This window comes from Coregonus clupeaformis, chromosome 24, assembly GCF_020615455.1.
Source record: "Coregonus clupeaformis isolate EN_2021a chromosome 24, ASM2061545v1, whole genome shotgun sequence".
Classification (NCBI taxonomy): Eukaryota; Metazoa; Chordata; class Actinopteri; order Salmoniformes; family Salmonidae; genus Coregonus; species Coregonus clupeaformis.
This window is the reverse complement of record NC_059215.1, coordinates 53,066,036-53,085,488: the sequence shown is the minus strand read 5'-3', so window position 1 is coordinate 53,085,488 and position 19,453 is coordinate 53,066,036. Positions and strand designations below refer to the sequence as shown.

Here is a 19,453-nt window from a genome sequence, read left to right as displayed (position 1 = left end):
CTTGGTTGGTGAGCGGACCCCAGACCTCACAACCATAAAGGGCAATGGGTTCTATAACTGATTCAAGTATTTTTAGCCAGATCCTAATTGGTATGTCGAATTTTATGTTCCTTTTGATGGCATAGAAGGCCCTTCTTGCCTTGTCTCTCAGATCGTTCACAGTTTTGTGGAAGTTACCTGTGGCGCTGATGTTTAGGCCGAGGTATGTATAGTTTTTGTGTGCTCTAGGGCAACGGTGTCTAGATGGAATTCGTATTTGTGGTCCTGGCAACTGGACCTTTTTTGGAACACCATAATTTTTGTCTTACTGAGATTTACTGTCAGGGCCCAGGTCTGACAGAATCTGTGCAGAACATCTAGGTGCTGCTATAGGCCCTCCTTGGTTGGGGACAGAAGCACCAGATCATCAGCAAATAGTTGACATTTGACTTCAGATTCTAGTAGGGTGAGGCCGGGTGCTGCAGACTGTTCTCTCTCTCTGTCTCTCTGTCTCTCTGTCTCTCTGTCTCACTCTCTCCCCCCTCGTGAGATGTCAAGCAACCCTCTGCATTCTACTGGCACATGTGCAAATCCACTACTGACATACCTCCAGCCCTGAGGCGCTAGGGGTTGGGGCTGGTGGGAGGGGAGGACTGGGATTCTTGAAAGGAACAGGGTGTTCCTATAGAACATGTAAATCTAGGGGAAAGGGAAGGAATCTTATGGGTGATCATCATCACATCATGATGGATGCAGGAAAGTTGGCTCATGCAGGGTTACCCAAACCTTTGGGCCTCTACAGTTTAATAATTCACCCGAAATGCCAGTATCCCTACACAAATATGGTACTGGACCTGACCCTGTTTACAGTATGGAAAATGTATGCACTCACTAACTGGAAGTCGCTCTGGATAAGAACATCTGCTAAATGACTCAAATGTCAAATGTAAATAGTTGACTTACTTCTCCTGTTCTTCTTATTTTTATTTATTGGTGTTTTTGTTCTACCTTGTTATTTTTAGTTCTACATTGATATTGATTACTGCATTGTTGGGGTTAGAGCCAGAAAGGCATTTTACTGTACTTCTGCACATGACATTAAAACTTGAAATCTAATAGAGGTAGTTTAATGTGTTGCTCATGTGAGATCGTGCACCATAAGGTAAACATACTGAAATGAGAACTAGATGGGCTACAGCAGGACTGGCTAAAGGGGGATTTGCTTGACAAGGTGAGGGGGATATAGAGAAGGGTAAACACTGTTCAGAACAGCTCAATCAGTAAATAGAAGTTATTGTAATCCAAAAGCATCCTCAGTGAGGCCAACGTTCCTTGAACACCGAGCACCGTCACTGAACATTTACATTTTTACATTTTAGTCATTTAGCAGACGCTCTTATCCAGAGCGACTTACAGTTAGTGAGTGCATACAGTTAGTGAGTGCAATAATGCCCGTTTCAGATGATTCATCTGTTTCGCTTTTTCTCCCTCTCTGTCCTTGTTTCTGCAGCCGTGGAGCAGTCTGGGGGGAAGAGCATCGGTCCGGGGAAGACCAGGAGAAGTCCGCTACAGAGCCTCTACAACGGAGACCAGGTGACTAGCTTTAAAAGGGCCCCATCATGCCTTGAGTGTGTGTGAACACTCACGGTTATATACTGTTACTGTGTTAGTGTTTCCAGATGAGTCACACACAGGAAATATCATTTGACAGAGTATTGATCTTGGAGAGCCACTTTGACTAATTTAATTTGCTCTACACATAGTTGATTTCTCAAACAATATTGTTTTTGGGTCGCCTTTGGTCTCTCAACTGAATTATTGCTGCTATACATTAAATGTTACATCATACTACATACCATCCACCTTCTTCCTTTACCTTCCTCAGAGGTAATGTCTTAAGCAATACTTCAAAGCTGAGTTGAGCTCATTTGATTTGACTTAAAAGTTAGGACTCAGGTCCTTAGTGGTTACTATAGAAACACTACCCCCTCTTCCTCGGAGAGACAAAGCTCTCTTTTCCAGCTCCAATATCCAATATCTCAGGAATCCAGTGTCAAAGACTCCAGCCACCCTAGTCATAGACTGTTCTCTCTGCTACCGCACGGCAAGTGGTACCGGAGCGCCAAGTCTAGGTCCAAAAGGCTTCTTAACAGCTTCTACCCCCAAGCCATAAGACTACTGAACAGCTAATCATGGCTACCCGGACTATTTGCACTGCCCCCCCACCCCACCCCACCCCCACCCCCTCTTTTACGCTGCTGCTACTCTGTTTATTATCTATGCATAGTCACTTTAACTCTACCCACATGTACATATTACCTCAATTACCTCGACTAACCTGTACCCCCGCACATTGACTCTGTACTGGTACCCCCCTGTATATAGCCTCCCTACTGTTATGTTATTTTACTGCTGCTCTTTAATTATTTGCTATTTGTTTTTTTTTACTTATCAGTTTTTTACTTAACACTTTATTTTTTATTTTCTTAAAACTGCATTGTTGGTTAAGGGCTTGTAAGTAAGCATTTCACTGTAAGGTTTACACCTGTTGTAGTCTGCGCATGTGACAAATAAAATTTAATTTAATTTGATCTCTCTCTCTCTCTCTCTCTCTCTCTCTCTCTCTCTCTCTCTCTCTCTCTCTCTCTCTCTCTCTCTCTCTCTCTCTCTCTCTCTCTCTCTCTCTCTCTCTCTCTCTCTCTCTCTCTCTCTCTCTCTCTCTCTCTCTCTCTCTCTCTCTCTCCTCTCTCTCTCTCTCTCTCTCTCTCTCTCTCTCTCTCTCTCTCTCTCTCTCTGACTAGCGCTGCAGCCTATCTACTGGGAAAGACAGTGGTTGGCCTTGATGTTGCCAGGCCAATTCCGGTTAATCTAACTAATCTCACAACATACATTCTTAGTCAGAGGATGTGGCTTGACATTATCACTTGGATAGATCAACATGTTATCACTTGGATAGATGAAGACGTTATCACTTAGATAGATGAAGATGTTATCACTTGGATAGACGAAGATGTTATCACTTGGATAGACAAAGATGTTATCACTTTGATAGACGAAGATGTTATCACTTGGATAGATGAAGATGTTATAACTTGGATAGACAAAGATGTTATCACTTGGATAGACGTAAATGTTATCACTTGGATAGACGAAAATGTTATCACTTGAATAGATGAAGATGTTATCACTTGAATAGATGAAGATGTTATCACTTGAATAGATGAAGATGTTATCACTTGGATAGATGAAGACGTTATCACTTGGATAGATGAAGACGTTATCACTTGGATAGATGAAGACGTTATCACTTGGATAGATGAAGACGTTATCACTTGGATAGATGAAGACGTTATCACTTGGATAGATGAAGACGTTATCACTTGGATAGATGAAGACGTTATCACTTGGATAGACGAAGACGTTATCACTTGGATAGATGAAGATGTTATCACTTGGATAGATGAAGACGTTATCACTTGGATAGATGAAGATGTTATCACTTGGATAGATGAAGATGTTATCACTTGGATAGATGAAGATGTTATCACTTGGATAGATGAAGATGTTATCACTTGGATAGATGAAGACGTTATCACTTGGATAGATGAAGACGTTATCACTTGGATAGATGAAGATGTTATCACTTGGATAGATGAAGATGTTATCACTTGGATAGACGAAGACGTTATCACTTGGATAGATGAAGATGTTATCACTTGGATAGATGAAGATGTTATCACTTGGATAGATGAAGACGTTATCACTTGGATAGATGAAGATGTTATCACTTAATTCTAAATGTGAGTATTGACCTTGTATGTTCCCTCCTTCTCTCTGTCTGTAGTTGGACTTGTCTGCTGCGCAGGCGTCTCTGCGCGGTCGGCGAGAGCTGCTGGAGGAGGCGTGTCTCACCCACACCAGGAAGCGCCGGGTGTTGACCCCAGACGACCTCCGCCACCTCATAGTGGACGATAAGCACGGTCTGCTGTACTGCTACGTCCCCAAGGTGGCTTGCACCAACTGGAAACGCGTCCTCATGGTCCTGACGGGGGACGGACGCTACCGTGAGCCCCTAGCCATCCCTGCCAACGAGGCCCACGTGGCGGGCAACCTGCGCACGCTGTCAGAGTACTCCACTGGCGAGATCAACCACCGCCTCCGCAGCTACCTGAAGTTCATCTTTGTTCGGGAGCCCTTTGAGAGGCTGGTGTCAGCCTACCGCAACAAGTTCACCCGTAGCTACAACACGGCCTTCCACAAGCGCTACGGCACCAAGATCATCCGCCGGCATAGGCCCGACCCCGAGCCGGAGGCGTTGGAGCAGGGCAACGACGTCTCCTTCCAGGAGTTTGTGTACTACCTGGTGGATCCCCGCACACAGAGAGAGGAGCCCTTCAACGAGCACTGGGAGCGGGTCCACTCACTGTGCCACCCCTGCCTCATCCACTACGACGTGGTGGGGAAGTATGAGACTCTGGAGCAGGACTCCCGCTCTGTGCTGCGGCTGGCCGGCGCTGACGGGGAGGTCCACTTCCCCACCTCAGGCAAGAGTACCAGGACCAACGGGGACATGGCGGCTCAGTTCTTCCACAACATCAGCCCCTTCTACCAGAAGAAGCTGTACAACCTCTACCGCATGGACTTCCTGCTGTTCAACTACTCCAACCCAGAGTACTTGAAGTTTAGGTGAGGGCGGCTCTCTCCATGTCAACTGTGATTTATTAATCAATCTGTTTGGGTCTGTCATTTTTAATCAATCTGGGTGGGTACAGCTTGTAACTGATGTTCAGATGTTATTGCCAGTGGGGGGAATCCCTGCATTGTTAGATGTAAAAACTCTATTGCCATGGGTGACTTTGGGGGCACTGTATTTTCCTAGTACTCCTCATGTGGCCTATATAAGATAGAAGCAGGTTCTTCTTATACAAATCAATGTGTTGAGGGTTGTGAAGAACTGGTTGTGTTTATCACAGAATCCCTCTCCTATACCTTCCTCTTTATTTATACAACTGTAAGAGTATTTATTTGGACTATAGACTGAGTCATGGACACTTGAGCGAATTGTGGGAGAACATTCAATTGATGCATTTCTCTCTGCTTGCACATAAAGCATGTTTCCTTGGCACATCTTATGTAGCCAAAATTTTCCTCTGGGGACAAAAAAAACTATTTACATAAACCACCAAACAAAAGAAAGCATAGTCCACAAATAAAAAATAAAAAAAGCAACCCAAGAAAAAGCTGCCATTTACTCACAGAAGTATGAAGTTTGCAAAGACCCAATGTGAATAAATGTTTTAAACCAATTTAAATGAAAAGGAGGTGATAAATCTAACATGGTGGGAACATTTTATTAATAACCCCCGAAGTCCTCCTACTGTTCCATGTAACTTTCATTCTTAAATAATTGCCTCGATCTTGGTGGCTTTCAAGCCACCTGTTCGTTGATGTTATGTAAGCCACAGTTTGATAGTAAAAATGTAGTGATGAACAGTGTATGCTGGATATAGGAAGCCTGGCAGGCATGATGACTTCAGATAGGGAGTTAATGACAGAAATGCCACATGTTCCGTTTGGAAGAGTCACCTCTTTATTTAGCTCACGGCAGACTGAGCAAACAGTGCATAGCTGTGGTTTGGTCCAAGGCTGCCCTTCGTCAGAGAGCTCCTTGTTGAACTGTGGACAGCCACGTAGGGCTAACTACCTATCTACACGGGCACTACAGGTTAAAACCAGGTAAGCCTTCTGGTAAAATACAAATATTCCATTTAATTTACACAATGCTAACAAGTGCAATATTTTTCTTGACTTGATATGAACAGTATGTAAAGAAATGTAATTTCACGTTCATGCCTGTTGATGTTGTGCCTCAACCAGTTTGTCTGTGAAAACGGTATATTTACCACGCTGGCAAATACTGCTACAACAACATTCATTTGCATCAATTGATGCTATAGGCCAGGGTTACCCAACTGGTTGCCCGTGAGCCGAATATGGCCCACGGGTGATTTTATTTGGCTCCCCAAGTTTTCTGAGCAAAAAAAAAAAATAGTTTAAATAAAAAAAATATAAATAATTTTCTGGACACAAAAAACTGTAAAAAGCAAATCAGCTAAGTGATTTTAATTTAGGAAATCTGTTCCCAAGTATTTCCACGCATAGTAGAGAGATACATGTGATCGTATACAAATGTAAACAAGGTTTGAAATTATTATGTTTTAGTCAAATATTATATCAGTTTGGGCTTCTTGCGGTCAACTTCTAGTCTACAAATTATTTGTAATTATGTTCCGGCCCCCTGACCATCCGCTCAAATAAAGATCGCCCAACGGCTGAATCTAGTTGATGATCCCAGCTTATAGGCCATGTGTTGAGGTAGCAGTGGTGTGGAGGACATGTTCTTGTGTCGGAAACAACCAAATACTTTACAACTTTCAAATTGTTGCTTTGAAATAGTAGTAGACTCTCTTCTGAATGAATTTTCTCCTAATGTTAACGAGCCATAATGAAGTTGTTTACAGCCTGTTTCAGACAAACACCCGTAGACTGTGAATAATGTCTGGAGAGAACACAGGTGTCAACCAATAGAGTTGCCTCAGTTCATGAAGTGCTGTAGAAAAGCCAGACACAACATATCACCGTTGTTATCAAGTGGTCTGGAAGACCTGGTATTTAGTCTACAGAGAAGTGCGTATTTATTATACCAGCACTACAGTCTGGTTCCTTTTCTCTTAGTGTTGTCTGATATGAGAGTACTCTTATGTTTACTTTGCAAATTGTATTTTATAGTAATAATATCCACCATTTAATATAAATTATATTTTTTACACTAATTTCTCAACAACCAAGCACACAGTAGACAATGATGTCATCGTGTATTGTCATTACCGGTTATACTTCAAAACCGTCATAGGAGTTTCCTTTTTTTTCCCCGTTATGAATGACTGTTGTTCTGTGACAGAAATCTAGATTGAGGCTATGAAACTATTGTGAAGGAATTAAAAGTTTGCTCCACTTTTGAAAAGTACAAAGCCCAATCTGCAATTTCTGCATGACTCATTCATTGGAGAACATTTGACACCTGCTTTAAAAAGCCCTCTGTGATCATTGTGTGATACCAACTTACTGTGAAATAATACCAACAAACTAGCTGGTACAGACCAGTGGTCAGATGGAAACCAATGGGACTGACTAACTGGGACACAGGGAGAGCTGAGAGAGAAAGATGACAGTTTGTGGTCACATACCTGTTTAGCATTTTTTATTACAATGGAACTGACCAGAGCCACAGACAAAAATTGATGCTTGTTGTACATTTATCAAGTATTTGATATCATCATTTGTAAATGTCTATGAAAGGTTATTTCAATAATACATGAGTTCTGCAATTGTGTAGAAAAAGGCATGTTTAGATATGTTTAGATAACCAATGAGCAGGCAGTGAGGACATCACAGTTGTAACGTACAGAAGGCATGTGAATGGGAACATTGCAATGTTTGAAATAAAACTACCTTTTCTTTAAATTGATATTTGTGATTATACAAATCACAACTGACATGTAACTTCTGCATTCAAGATTGCTGCTGAACATTAAGATGTGAAAAACATTAGTGCAACCTAAACTTTATCAGGCATTTTGCAATAATATTGTTGCTCCTGTCCTACACCTTAAGCTGATTTTAGAACAGTTCCAACGCTTTGCCCTTACCGCATTTCACATTACTGATGATATGCCAATGGTAACTTCATTCAAGATTCATTGTGTTTTGAAATCTCCTTTAAAAACTCATTTAACTAAACACTGTGACAGCTGCTCTAAGAATAGCACTAATAAATACTGATGTCCTTCAAATACGTTCCATCATTGATATATTCACAGGCCAAGTTCTCTTCCACACCCTACTGTTTCAATGGGTGCAGCAGTTTCAAGCTAAGCCTTGGTGGTGATGTATGAAGGTCTTCAACAGAAGGTTCCAGTGGTTACCAGGCCACTGGAACCACTGGAATCCAGTCTATGATGAGAGGGATATTTCCAAGCCCCACTCTGCATCCTGCATCCAGAAATACTGTAAACAAGTTCAAATTAGTATTCATTCACCAACATACAATGCAACCATTCGTGATCAATAACCATTCCCTAATGACAGAAAAGTTCAATTTAGTGTGCTGAGTTTGCCCCATCATCCATACCTTCTGAGGTTTTAAACTGCTGAGTGAGTGTGCATTCAGTGAGTCACATTGCGATCCCCATGCCCAGTAGAGTAACTAACTCCCCTCCCCTCCAGTGGTGAAGTCAGAGGCGAGGCAGGACAGGGAGACAATACAGAACCCTGGTCTGGGAAGGCACAGCACAGTGAGGTCCGTAGGAGACCGATAACCCCCTTGCACTCAGAGTCCCAGCCCCTCCATGAGTGAGACAGAGCGGAAGACCAGAGCCTGGAAGCGGGTCCCCAGCAGGTCTCCCAGGGCTTTCAGGTAGGGGACGGAGAAGTTGTCTGGGTCCAGACTCCTCCTCCACATCCAATGGACTATCAGATCAGCCACACAGAGAAGGATGCCCACCTGGTGGAACATCACAATCAATCAATCAATCACACAGCCGATCTGAATGAGGTCCTTATAAGTGAGTAAAGGCCTGAATCAGACTTTAGGGAATGCACGTCATTCCTACTCACCCCTTTCTTACACACTTCTCAGCAGTTGGTGTTCAGACTTATCTTATGCAGGTGTGTACTGGGCTTTGCAGGCGTGGTTTCCTTGCGCACACTGAATAAATATAATTCAACTGCTGAAAACCTTCCCACTTGCTGGCCAACAGATTTTCTTGTGCCGTTTGCATTCAATAGGGTTTTCAGTACGTTCATCCTAAGCCATCCCTTTAAATACGGTGTACCTTTAATTAGAATTTTGTCAACAGACTCACTAGAATACATGGAGAGAATGGGGTCAGAATATAGGGATCAATGAAAGAAAGTCATCTAAATATATGCATATTCGTCTCAGTTTCAGCACCAACTGGTAGATTTAAAAATGCTCTGATCTTGTAGATTATTTAGGCACATTTTAGGGTTAGGAAAGTATGTATGAATCATAAAAACAGGGTTGGAGAGCCTTTACGCACAAACTATATTGATTAATCAAAAATACTGTGATTTGATTCATCCTGAAAGTTGCCTTATTCAAGTTCAATGCATGAAATATTGGAAGGTGGAAAAAAAGTGTAAAATAGGGGTTGAACAACAGTCCTATGAATCTACCCTAACCATGGAACTGTATGACAACGGTCCAGTCGTTGTGAACCGTGTGCCAGGCTCCAGGTTTAAACTGCTATGTGTGGTCTGAGTTCCAAATTATCCTAGCCTAATGCTAGCGACCCTTAGCAACAACGACACGGACAGGATAAAGGAAAGAAAGTTCAACGGAATGGAATGATGCAAAATGTAAGCTACAAATTGAAGGAAACTAACACTAAAGTGACCGTTTTATAAATGTATGTGGGTAATTACTGACGGTGGCTCTCGATAGTGGCTAATATTTAACATGATACAAATTGTAAAATAAAACTGAGAAAAGCCTGGGTCTCCAAATTTCATCCCTGCAAATTATGTGGACATATCATACAAATTTGGAATAACGGCACAGCTATTTATAGCCTGCTTCACAGTGGAAATACATGTCATGTTGATATGATTTTCAGTTTGCTTCCATATGACTGGTTTCACATTCGTCTCCAGGGATCATAATGAAAAATCATGTAAAACAATTGTTATGTGTATTTACAATTCCCTTCTCCAAATGGATTACTCATTTACCTAGCTCTTATCGATTTATAAATTATATCAAAAAAATAAAAGGTTGATGCTTTTCCCACTTGGAACCGGCAGGTTCATTCGACATTCATGGTTTCCTTGCGTGTAAAGATGGTGGAATTATGAGGGAATTAAATCAAGATACAAATACGGCATATCTGTAGACACACTTCCGCTACGCCTTCATTTATTTGATCTCCACCCAGACGAACAGTGTCTAAAGGGAATTACACTCCATTTACGTGCTCTTAACTCGGGTCGGAATTCCCCCCTTAGTCCTTATAGGTCTATAAGTCTATAATGAGAAGTCCTTATAAGTCTGTAGGAGACTTGACCAAACTCCATCAGTGGACCAGTGACTGAGGTGGCAGGGCATACCTGGAGGAGGGCGGCACACAGGTAGCAGATGATGAAGGTGACTGTGAGGTCAGTGTGGCCTCCTGGAGCAGAGAGATTAAGGTGACTGTGAGGTCAGTATGGCCTCCTGGAGCAGAGAGATTAAGGAGACTGTGAGGTCAGTATGGCCTCCTGGAGCAGAGAGATTAAGGTGACTGTGAGGTCAGTGTGGCCTCCTGGAGCAGAGAGATGAAGGTAACTGTGAGGTCAGTGTGGCCTCCTGGAGCAGAGAGATGAATGAGACAGTGAGGGCAGTGTGGCCTCCTGGAGCAGAGAGATGAAGGTAACTGTGAGGTCAGTGTGGCCTCCTGGAGCAGAGAGATGAATGAGACAGTGAGGGCAGTGTGGCCTCCTGGAGCAGAGAGATGAAGGTAACTGTGAGGTCAGTGTGGCCTCCTGGAGCAGAGAGATGAAGGTAACTGTGAGGTCAGTGTGGCCTCCTGGATCAGAGAGATGGTAGAGAACACCAGGTGACCAGGCACCACCAGTAGGAACAACACCATCGCTGACTTGGAGTTCACACCTGGAGAGACAGAGGCAACTAATGGATACTGCAGGTAGCTTTTCTCTCGTTAGTTAAGCACTGGCTGAAAAGTACATCTGTACAAATCCTATGAGAAAATCAAGAGGATAAATAGAAGAGAAATACCAAGAGTGGTTCCAAAGAGTAGAGTTCCTATTTGCTAAATCCCAAAGAGAGAGGAAGTCCCAGGCATATCTTATTTTTATTTTTAAAGGCATACAGTATCTACGTGCAATCCCACGGACAGCCATGACCCTCTATAGAAAGACAGTGGACGAGCCTTACCTGAGAAGAAGAAGGTGGTGAAGGGGTTGGGCCAGTGCCGTCTTATCTTCTAGGGCAGGGGTGTCAAACTCATTTTAGCTCAGGGGCCACATGGAGGAAAATCTATTCCCAAGTGGGCCGGACCGGAAAAATCATGGTATATATAACTTAAAAACAACAACTTCAGATTGTTTTCTTTGTTTTAATACGATCAACATACAACATAAAGCTGGAGCCTGAGGACAGTGTGTCCAAAATAGTACAAGCACAACATCACTATTAATCATAAAACACGTCAAGTTTATTTGAAAATTCTAAAGAAAAAGAACACACAAACACACAATGCCTCAGTGATTAACAGAACTGTTTCACAGATCACAGAACTATATCAGGTGTCATTTCTCAGGCAGAAATGTAGATAAAAATAATGAAATCCTGTTCCCCAAACAAGTGCAAGAACCACAGAGTCAAGAATAGGTTAAATATACAAATAAAATAAAATCAATTAAAAACAATAGCACATCAACATAAAAACATATAAACATAAAGCTGGAGCCTGAGGACAGTGTCCAAAAGCACAACATCACTATTAATCATAAAACACCAAGTTATTTGAAAGTTCTGAGGACAAAGAACACACAATGCCTCAGTGATTCACAGAAGTATATCACAGATCACAGAACTATATCAGGGTGTCATTTCTCAGGCAGAAATGTAGATAAAAATAATGAAATCCTGTTCCCTAAACAAGTGCAAGAACCACAGAGTCAAGAATAGGTTAAATATACAAATAAAATAAAATCAATTAAAAACAATAGCACATCAACATAAAAACATATAAACATAAATCTGAAAGCGTTGCTCAAACTCCCGTAACAATCCAGTTATTTTATCTTTGAACCGCTTCATGTCTGCCACATGTTGGGTCGCGCATACATTTTTCAGACAGGGGAAGTGAGCTGCATCACCACCGGCAAGTTGCGTCTCCCACAATGACAGCTTCAACTTGAAAGAACGTATGCTGTCATAATACTGCGTGACAACTTTGTTGCGCCCTTGCAGCTGTTTGTTCAAGTTATTCAGGTGCTCTGTAACATCCACCATAAATGCAAGGTCCGGCATCCATTCTGCGGAATGAAATTCTAACACTGGTTTGCCCTTTTCTTCCATGAACTGTTCAATTTCTTCTCGTAAATCAAAGAAACGCCTCAGCACAGCACCTCGGCTTAACCATCTTACCTCAGTGTGGTATGGCAGGCCATAGATGTGGTCTTTCTCTCTGAGAAGGCTGTCAAACTGACGGTGATTCAGGCTTCTGGATCGGATGAAATTAACAGTTTGGATGACCACCTTCATGACGTTATCCATCTTTAATGACTTGCAACACAAAGCCTCCTGGTGCAAAATACAGTGAAAAGTCAAAAAATCACGTCCTCCATTTGCAGATTGCACTTTCTCTCTGAACTTTGTCACAACGCCTGCTTTTTTCCCGATCATTGAGGGCGCACCATCTGTAGCCAGGCTGACAGCGCGGGACCAGTCCACTCCGACCCTGTCCAGCGCGCCCGACGAGTGCGGTAAAAATATCAGCTGCTGTCGTTGTATCTGTCATCGGCACCAACTCCACGAACTCCTCGGTGACGGTCAATGTGTCATCAACTCCGCGGATGAAAAAATGGCCAGTTGTGCAACATCTGTAATGTCCGTGCTTTCATCAATTGCAACCGAAAACGCAATAAAGGACTTTACTTTTTGCTTCAACTGGCTGTCCAAATCCACTGAAAGATCGGAAATCCTGTCTGCAACTGTGTTTCTTGTCAGGCTGATATTTGCAAAAGCCTGCCGCTTTTCAGGGCACACAATCTCCGCTGCCTTCATCATGCATGTTTTTACAAATTCACCCTCACTAAATGGTTTTGAAGCCACTGCGATTTCATTAGCAATGAGGTAGCTAGCTTTCACTGCAGCGTCACTGATGTCTCGGCTGTGAGTAAACACAGACTGCTGTTTCTTCAGACCCGCCAACAGTTCATTCACCTTCTCTCATCTCCGCTGTCCTTGAAAGTTGTCATATTTGTCGGCATGAAGACTCACATAGTGGCGACGAAGGTTATATTCTTTCAGCACTGCAACATGCTCTGAACACACCAAACATACAGCTTTCCCATTCAATTCTGTGATTAAATAGGATGACCATTTTTCTTGGAACACTCTGCACTCTGCGTCCACTTTTCTCTTTTTTGACAGAGACATATTGGGGCAATGAGGGTGCCAAAGCACATAATGTTAAAAGTAGAAGCCGTAATAAATATTGCAGGCAAAACAAAGTAGCTCATTGGCTGCACGTGCTTGACCTACTTGCTCTGCCCCAGTATAAACAGTTTGCTTGCTTAACACAATTGATATTGCGCCATCCAGTGGACGCAATTGGAACAGCAGTTTATTTTATTGAAAAATTGCAGCGCATTTTTATACTAAAAAAAATAAATAAAATAATCCCCCCAAAATCATCTCGCGGGCCGGATTAAACCCGTTTGCGGGCCTGATCCGGCCCGCGGGCCGTATGTTTGACACCCCTGTTCTAGGGCCTTCAAACTCAACTCTCAACTAATTTTTTCATTGTTCCCCTCTAATCAGGAACGGATTTAGGCCTGGGACACCAGGTGTGTGCAATTAATTATGAGGTAGAACAGAAAACCAGCAGGCTCCGGACCTCATAGGGTAAGAGTTGAATACTCCTCTTCTAGGGTAAGACTCCAGGTACGCTCCAGAAGCACAGGTAGGTAGAGATCCGACTGGCCTGGATAGGCACCAAGTTCCCTCCGACACCTGAGAGGAAGCACCAAGAAATGCATGGAAAGAGTATCACCCACACAAGTCTCATATTATATAGTCATATGCTTTCCCTTGAAATGTACATCTCTGTTCTGTAAAACACATATGTTGCCCACCATATGCTTTTGACATTATAAGGATATACTCTTAGAAATGTTAGACTGATGTATTAATTCCACATTGACAGATTCCAGTTTGTGGTCTTGGAATGGAGGAACTCAAATAAAACGTCTTACTTATTTGGAAACATTTACAATCCAAAACACTGTTTTTGTCATATCTTAATCAAAACCCAATACAGCTGTGCATCTCAGACTTGACGAGACTCGAGGGGACAGTGGTAAAACACAAAGTGCTGCGTTATAGTCATAGAACCAGGAGAGGGAAATTGAAACCAGATTGGCCAATGTTAACATTCACTGCATGCGATATTTCACAGAGGTCCAATGGTTATCCAATGCACTGCCAATATCAGCCTGGGTCACTGCCATTTGTGGCTAAGAACATCTGGCTGTGTGCTCTTAAACAGGCTCACATGGAAAGGATCCCTAAGCATGTGTCTCTTAAACAGGCTCATTCTGAAAGGATCCCTCAGCATGTGTCTCTTAAACAGGCTCATTCTGAAAGGATCCCTCAGCATGTGTCTCTTAAACAGGCTCATATGGAAAGGATCCCTCAGCATGTGTCTCTTAAACAGGCTCATTCTGAAAGGATCCCGCAGCACGTGTCTTTTAAACAGGCTCATTTTGAAAGGATCCCTCAGCATGTGTCTCTTAAACAGGCTCATTTTGAAAGGATCCCTCAGCATGTGTCTCTTAAACAGGCTCATTCTGAAAGGATCCCTCAGCATGCATCTCTTAAACAGGCTCATCTTGAAAGGATCCCTCAGCATGCGTCCCTTAAACAGGCTCATTTTGAAAGGATCCCTCAGCATGTGTCTCTTAAACAGGCTCCTTTTGAAAGGATCTCTCAGCATGTGCCATTTAAAGACAGCTAACTGACTCTCAGCCAGAAGCGATACTCTCTCAGTCTCTCTGACAGTGGAACCTCTCTCCCCAGCATCATCTTCACACAGAGGAAGAGAGTCATGCATGTCCCATGGTACAGTTAATAACTCACTCATGATTAGTCCACTCCCCAGTGATGACCGGTGTAAAGACAGCCATTCCCTAACAGTCTTGTCCAAAATGAGTCCCCCGAAACTGAACAAGGTCATAATGAAATACACCAGTCACACATCTACTGATCAGATACATGTATTGAATTAGTAAGGTATCCTGTGTGTCGTACCCATAGAAATAGTTGATAGTTCTTTGTATTTAAAAACGAGTCTATTTAAGTCTATGGTCGTACCTGCTGATGGACATGGCTACAATGACAGGCTGCTAGCTAGACATGAGGAAGAACACAGGTACCAGACGCAGGTACCAGACGTCTACACAGAGAAAACACAGGTTAGAATAGTCTCCAATAAATACAGCGTTATACCACTATCCCACACATACAGAACACAATTCATCTGACATAAGAGCACATCCGAACTTGCATTGAAATTAATCAAGATATTTCCCCAACATGTTTGATATTCATAAGATTTTAAAGCCATTTTACTTCTGCATGTACACATTGTGCTTTGTAAAAGTAGCTAATTGTAGTCAGTGCTGACAACAGGTAACAGATGAGTGGGAATTTAACTTTTGCTGACCTCTGCTGGTTCTGGATATTACTACCACAAAGTGGAGGTCTTAATTGGCTTAAATAGTTATTTACCCAGATACATGCACTGCACCAACTTTATTAATTGTTTAATTACTGATTTCTAAATCAAAGTTTAATTAAACCCTTATAATAAAGCCTTACCGCAATAGTGGTAGAGTGTAGTACTGACTCCAGCCAGCAGGGACAGTGTGATCAGATCTCCCAGACTGGCAGCGATGGGCTTGGCCACATTGTCTGGATTGATGCCAATGATCACCCTGATCATCACCAGACCTATGGAGGGAGGGAGCGAGAGAGAGGGGGAAGGATGGAGAGGGGAAGTGAGGTTGAGAGAGAGAGAGGTATGGAGAAGAGAGGGAGAGAGAGGGAGGTAGGGGAGCAAACCGTAACAGATACTACCATCAAGACACTTGGCATCTCAATCCAATAAAAACAATCTCAGGGTGAACTCACCTAGAGACAGTGCTGCCATGAATGCAGTGATGGTGATGCTGGCACTGACTACAGCAGCCTGGTCCAGCTCTACCACACCTCTAGACATGGAACCCAGTGCTATGGCTGACACTGCAGCCAGGAAGCCCACTACCGAGGCCTGAACCTGGGGAGAGAATGGACCTTCACAACCCCTGGGTCCATCTATCCATCACATCTACTGTACCTTATGGGCTTAGCATACCTACATTATCATGCCTTGGATAATGTGTGACCAAGGGCTATCTTGACCTCTTCCTAACCCTGGACTAGTCCAACACCTGTTTTTACTGGGATCCGTTTCTCCAGTAAATGTCAAGTTAGCCAAGGCCTTCAGTTAGTGTTGCTATCTGTCTTTCAGGCTGGGAAATGAAAAGGAGAAGTTGTGGCGTGTGGCAGGTAGCCTAGTGGTTAAGAGCGTTGGGCCGGTAACCGAAATGTCACTGGTTTGAATCCCTAAGCCGACTAGGTGATGAATCTGTCGATGTGCCCTTTAGCAAGGCACTTAACCCAAATTGCTCCTGTAAGTCACTCTGGATAGGAACGTCTGCTAAATGACTAAACATTTAAAATGCTGTGGAAGACTTAGCAGTATGAATGTCTCTGCCTGCCTGTCTCCCTCCCAACAGTAAATTAATACAAAGGACTACACTCATTATTTAATATAATGATGTCATGACATATTGGATATGACCTGAATGAGAGCCAAGTTGCTGCACACCATCTTCCACTGATGCTTGGGGTCATCCAGCTGGCCAGTGTTAGCCTAAGCAATAGAGATCATCAGTACAACATACACCAACATCAAACTTTGGCTTTTCAACAAGAGCGTGGGAAAATGTATTTCTTTACACTGATACTAACCCCTAGGAGTTAACAAGAGAGCATAAAGAGACCAGGCTACTTTGGCTAATACTACGTCTACAATAGGATGCTGAAGATGTGGACTCACTGCAGTGGAGAGGCGAGCAGCCAAGGTCATCTCCAGGTTTCCCTTCAGCCTCACCAGAGCTGGGACCAGGATGAAGATCTCTGTGATGACACTTCCCAGTGCTGCAACACACAGAGATCATGTCAACTGTCACCCCTCAGCCGGACTCCGACAGGAAAAAACACGTATACATTTTTACATTTTAGTCATTTAGCAGACGCTCTTATCCAGAGCGACTTACAGTTAGTGCATACATTTTTCATACTGGCTCCCCGTGGGAATTGACCCTGGCGTTGCAAGTGCCATGCTCTACCAACTGAGCTACAGGAGGGCACTGTATTTGTATACTGTCCTCAAATACAGCCATCATCCCAAAGCTCAACAATCATCTAACACCTATCTTGGGAAGTGTCCCAGTTCCTTCTGCCTCCCCTGGCGGACAATCCAGAACCTTAGCTCCAGCTCAGGACTTTGTCTCTCTCGCTACCAGCCTTATTCATCAATCCTCCCTCTGTCACCCACCTGTCCATTCTCTCTCTATTCAATTAGAGCCCACCTGGTTAAATAAAGGTGAAATAAAAAATTAATAAATAGAGCCTCCCCAGACCACCCTTTCCTCCCCAGACCACCCTTTCCTCCCCAGATCTGATCTGTATGGTAATGGAAGGAGGAGAGAGGATATAAGAGAGAACATATAAACAGAAACCATGGTGGATGATTTATTATCCAACCAACTGATGTGCCTCTGAGGAAATGTAAGCCGTGACGACTCCCCTGTTTCAAGTCATTGTCCATCTTTCCAATGCCCCGGTTACTAGAATGTCCAGAGAGTTTCAAACAGGATAAAACCAGGCCCTCATATGATCTAACAGGGCTGGAAGTGTTCCTGTCCCTGTTGGCCTTAAATGATCTGACCATTTTCATTACCTTCACTCTTCATCAAATAGGCATATAATAGGTTATACAAAAGCAAGTGAGATAACTGAAATCTATAACGAACACTAAAAATAGCAGACTCATCCTTGAATAGAGCAGCATGAACGGATGCTTAATGAAAGCCAGTGACGTACCAGTGACGGAAGATGCAGAAGACAGAAGAATGCTAATAAATGTTTTGAGGTTATCCTACCCACCCACACCCCACCACATCATTACATTTTAGTCATTTAGCAGACGCTCGTATCCAGAGCGACTTACAGTTAGTGAATACATATTTTTTTATACTGGCCCCCCGTGGGAATCGAACCCACAACCCTGGCGTTGCAAACGCCATGCTCTATCAACTGAGCTACATCCCTGCCGGCCATTCCCTCCCCTACCCTGGACGACGCTGGGCCAATTGTGCGCCGCCCATGAGTCTCCCGGTCGGGGCCGGCGGCGACAGAGCCTGGATTCGAACCAGGATCTCTAGTGGCACAGTTAGCACTGCGATGCAGTGCCTTAGACCACTGCGCCACTCAGGAGTATCATACCATACCATACCACACCACATCCCATCCCACCACAGCACACCATATCCCACCACACCACCATATCCCACCACACCCCATCCCACCCCACCACAAATTGATCACAAACTTAAAAGATGATTAGAAACAGAAGTAGTGGATGGCAGGAAGTCTGTCCCCTAGATCCATACTTGTACAATGTCCACGATGACGCCAGCGGAGACCATTCCCAGTCCAGCCACCAGGTATGGCAGTAGTACCTGGGCTGCAATCTGCCAGGAGCTCTCAGGCAGGAAGCCATGGGCAGAGCGGGTCAGCTTACAGGTGAAGCCACGCAACTTCTTCCCCTGGTAGCACAGCACCAGTTCAAGCACAGTCACCATCATGGTTGCATACACTTACCCCATTACCCAAACTAAGGATTGAAGAGTAGGGATGAAGGGATGTGGGGTGGACAGTGACACAGCCTGGGATCCACAGACAGCCACGTTCCTTTGCCAGTCAGCTAGTGTCTCTGGTGCCTACCTCACAGCTGGGAGCTTGACTTTACTACTAGTGTTGCTTAAAGACGTAACAATGGACCCTTGTGCTGAAAAGTGGGTGAACTTACAGTGAGGGAAAAAAGTATTTGATCCCCTGCTGATTTTGTACGTTTGCCCACTGACAAAGAAATGATCAGTCTATAATTTTTATGGTAGGTTTATTTGAACAGTGAGAGACAGAATAACAACAACAAAATCCAGAAAAACGCATGTCAAAAATGTTATAAATTGATTTGCATTTTAATGAGGGAAATAAGTATTTGACCCCCTCTCAATCAGAAAGATTTCTGGGTCCCAGGTGTCTTTTATACAGGTAACGAGCTGAGATTAGGAGCACACTCTTAAAGGGAGTGCTCCTAATCTCAGCTTGTTACCTGTATAAAAGACACCTGTTCACAGAAGCAATCAATCAATCAGATTCCAAACTCTCCACCATGGCCAAGACCAAAGAGCTCTCCAAGGATGTCAGGGACAAGATTGTAGACCTACACAAGGCTGGAATGGGCTACAAGACCATTGCCAAGCAGCTTGGTCA

The 19,453-nt window shown here is 43.4% G+C and overlaps 1 protein-coding gene and 1 pseudogene across 1 annotated transcript in view; one reads left to right on the top strand and one right to left on the bottom strand.

Moving 5' to 3' along the window:
- The window catches only part of LOC121537830 (carbohydrate sulfotransferase 11), a 12,667-nt gene extending 6,440 nt beyond the window's left edge, over positions 1–6,227 (top strand). Inside the window, exons 2-3 of the mRNA XM_041845433.2 lie at positions 1,490–1,572; positions 3,824–6,227. Coding sequence (XP_041701367.1) covers positions 1,490–1,572; positions 3,824–4,669 — 929 coding nt within the window. The 3' untranslated portion in view covers positions 4,670–6,227. The remainder of the gene's footprint in view (positions 1–1,489; positions 1,573–3,823) is intronic.
- Positions 6,228–8,368: 2,141 nt separating this feature from the next.
- Positions 8,369–18,633, bottom strand: LOC121538269 (annotated as a pseudogene).
- Positions 18,634–19,453: the final 820 nt, after the last annotated feature.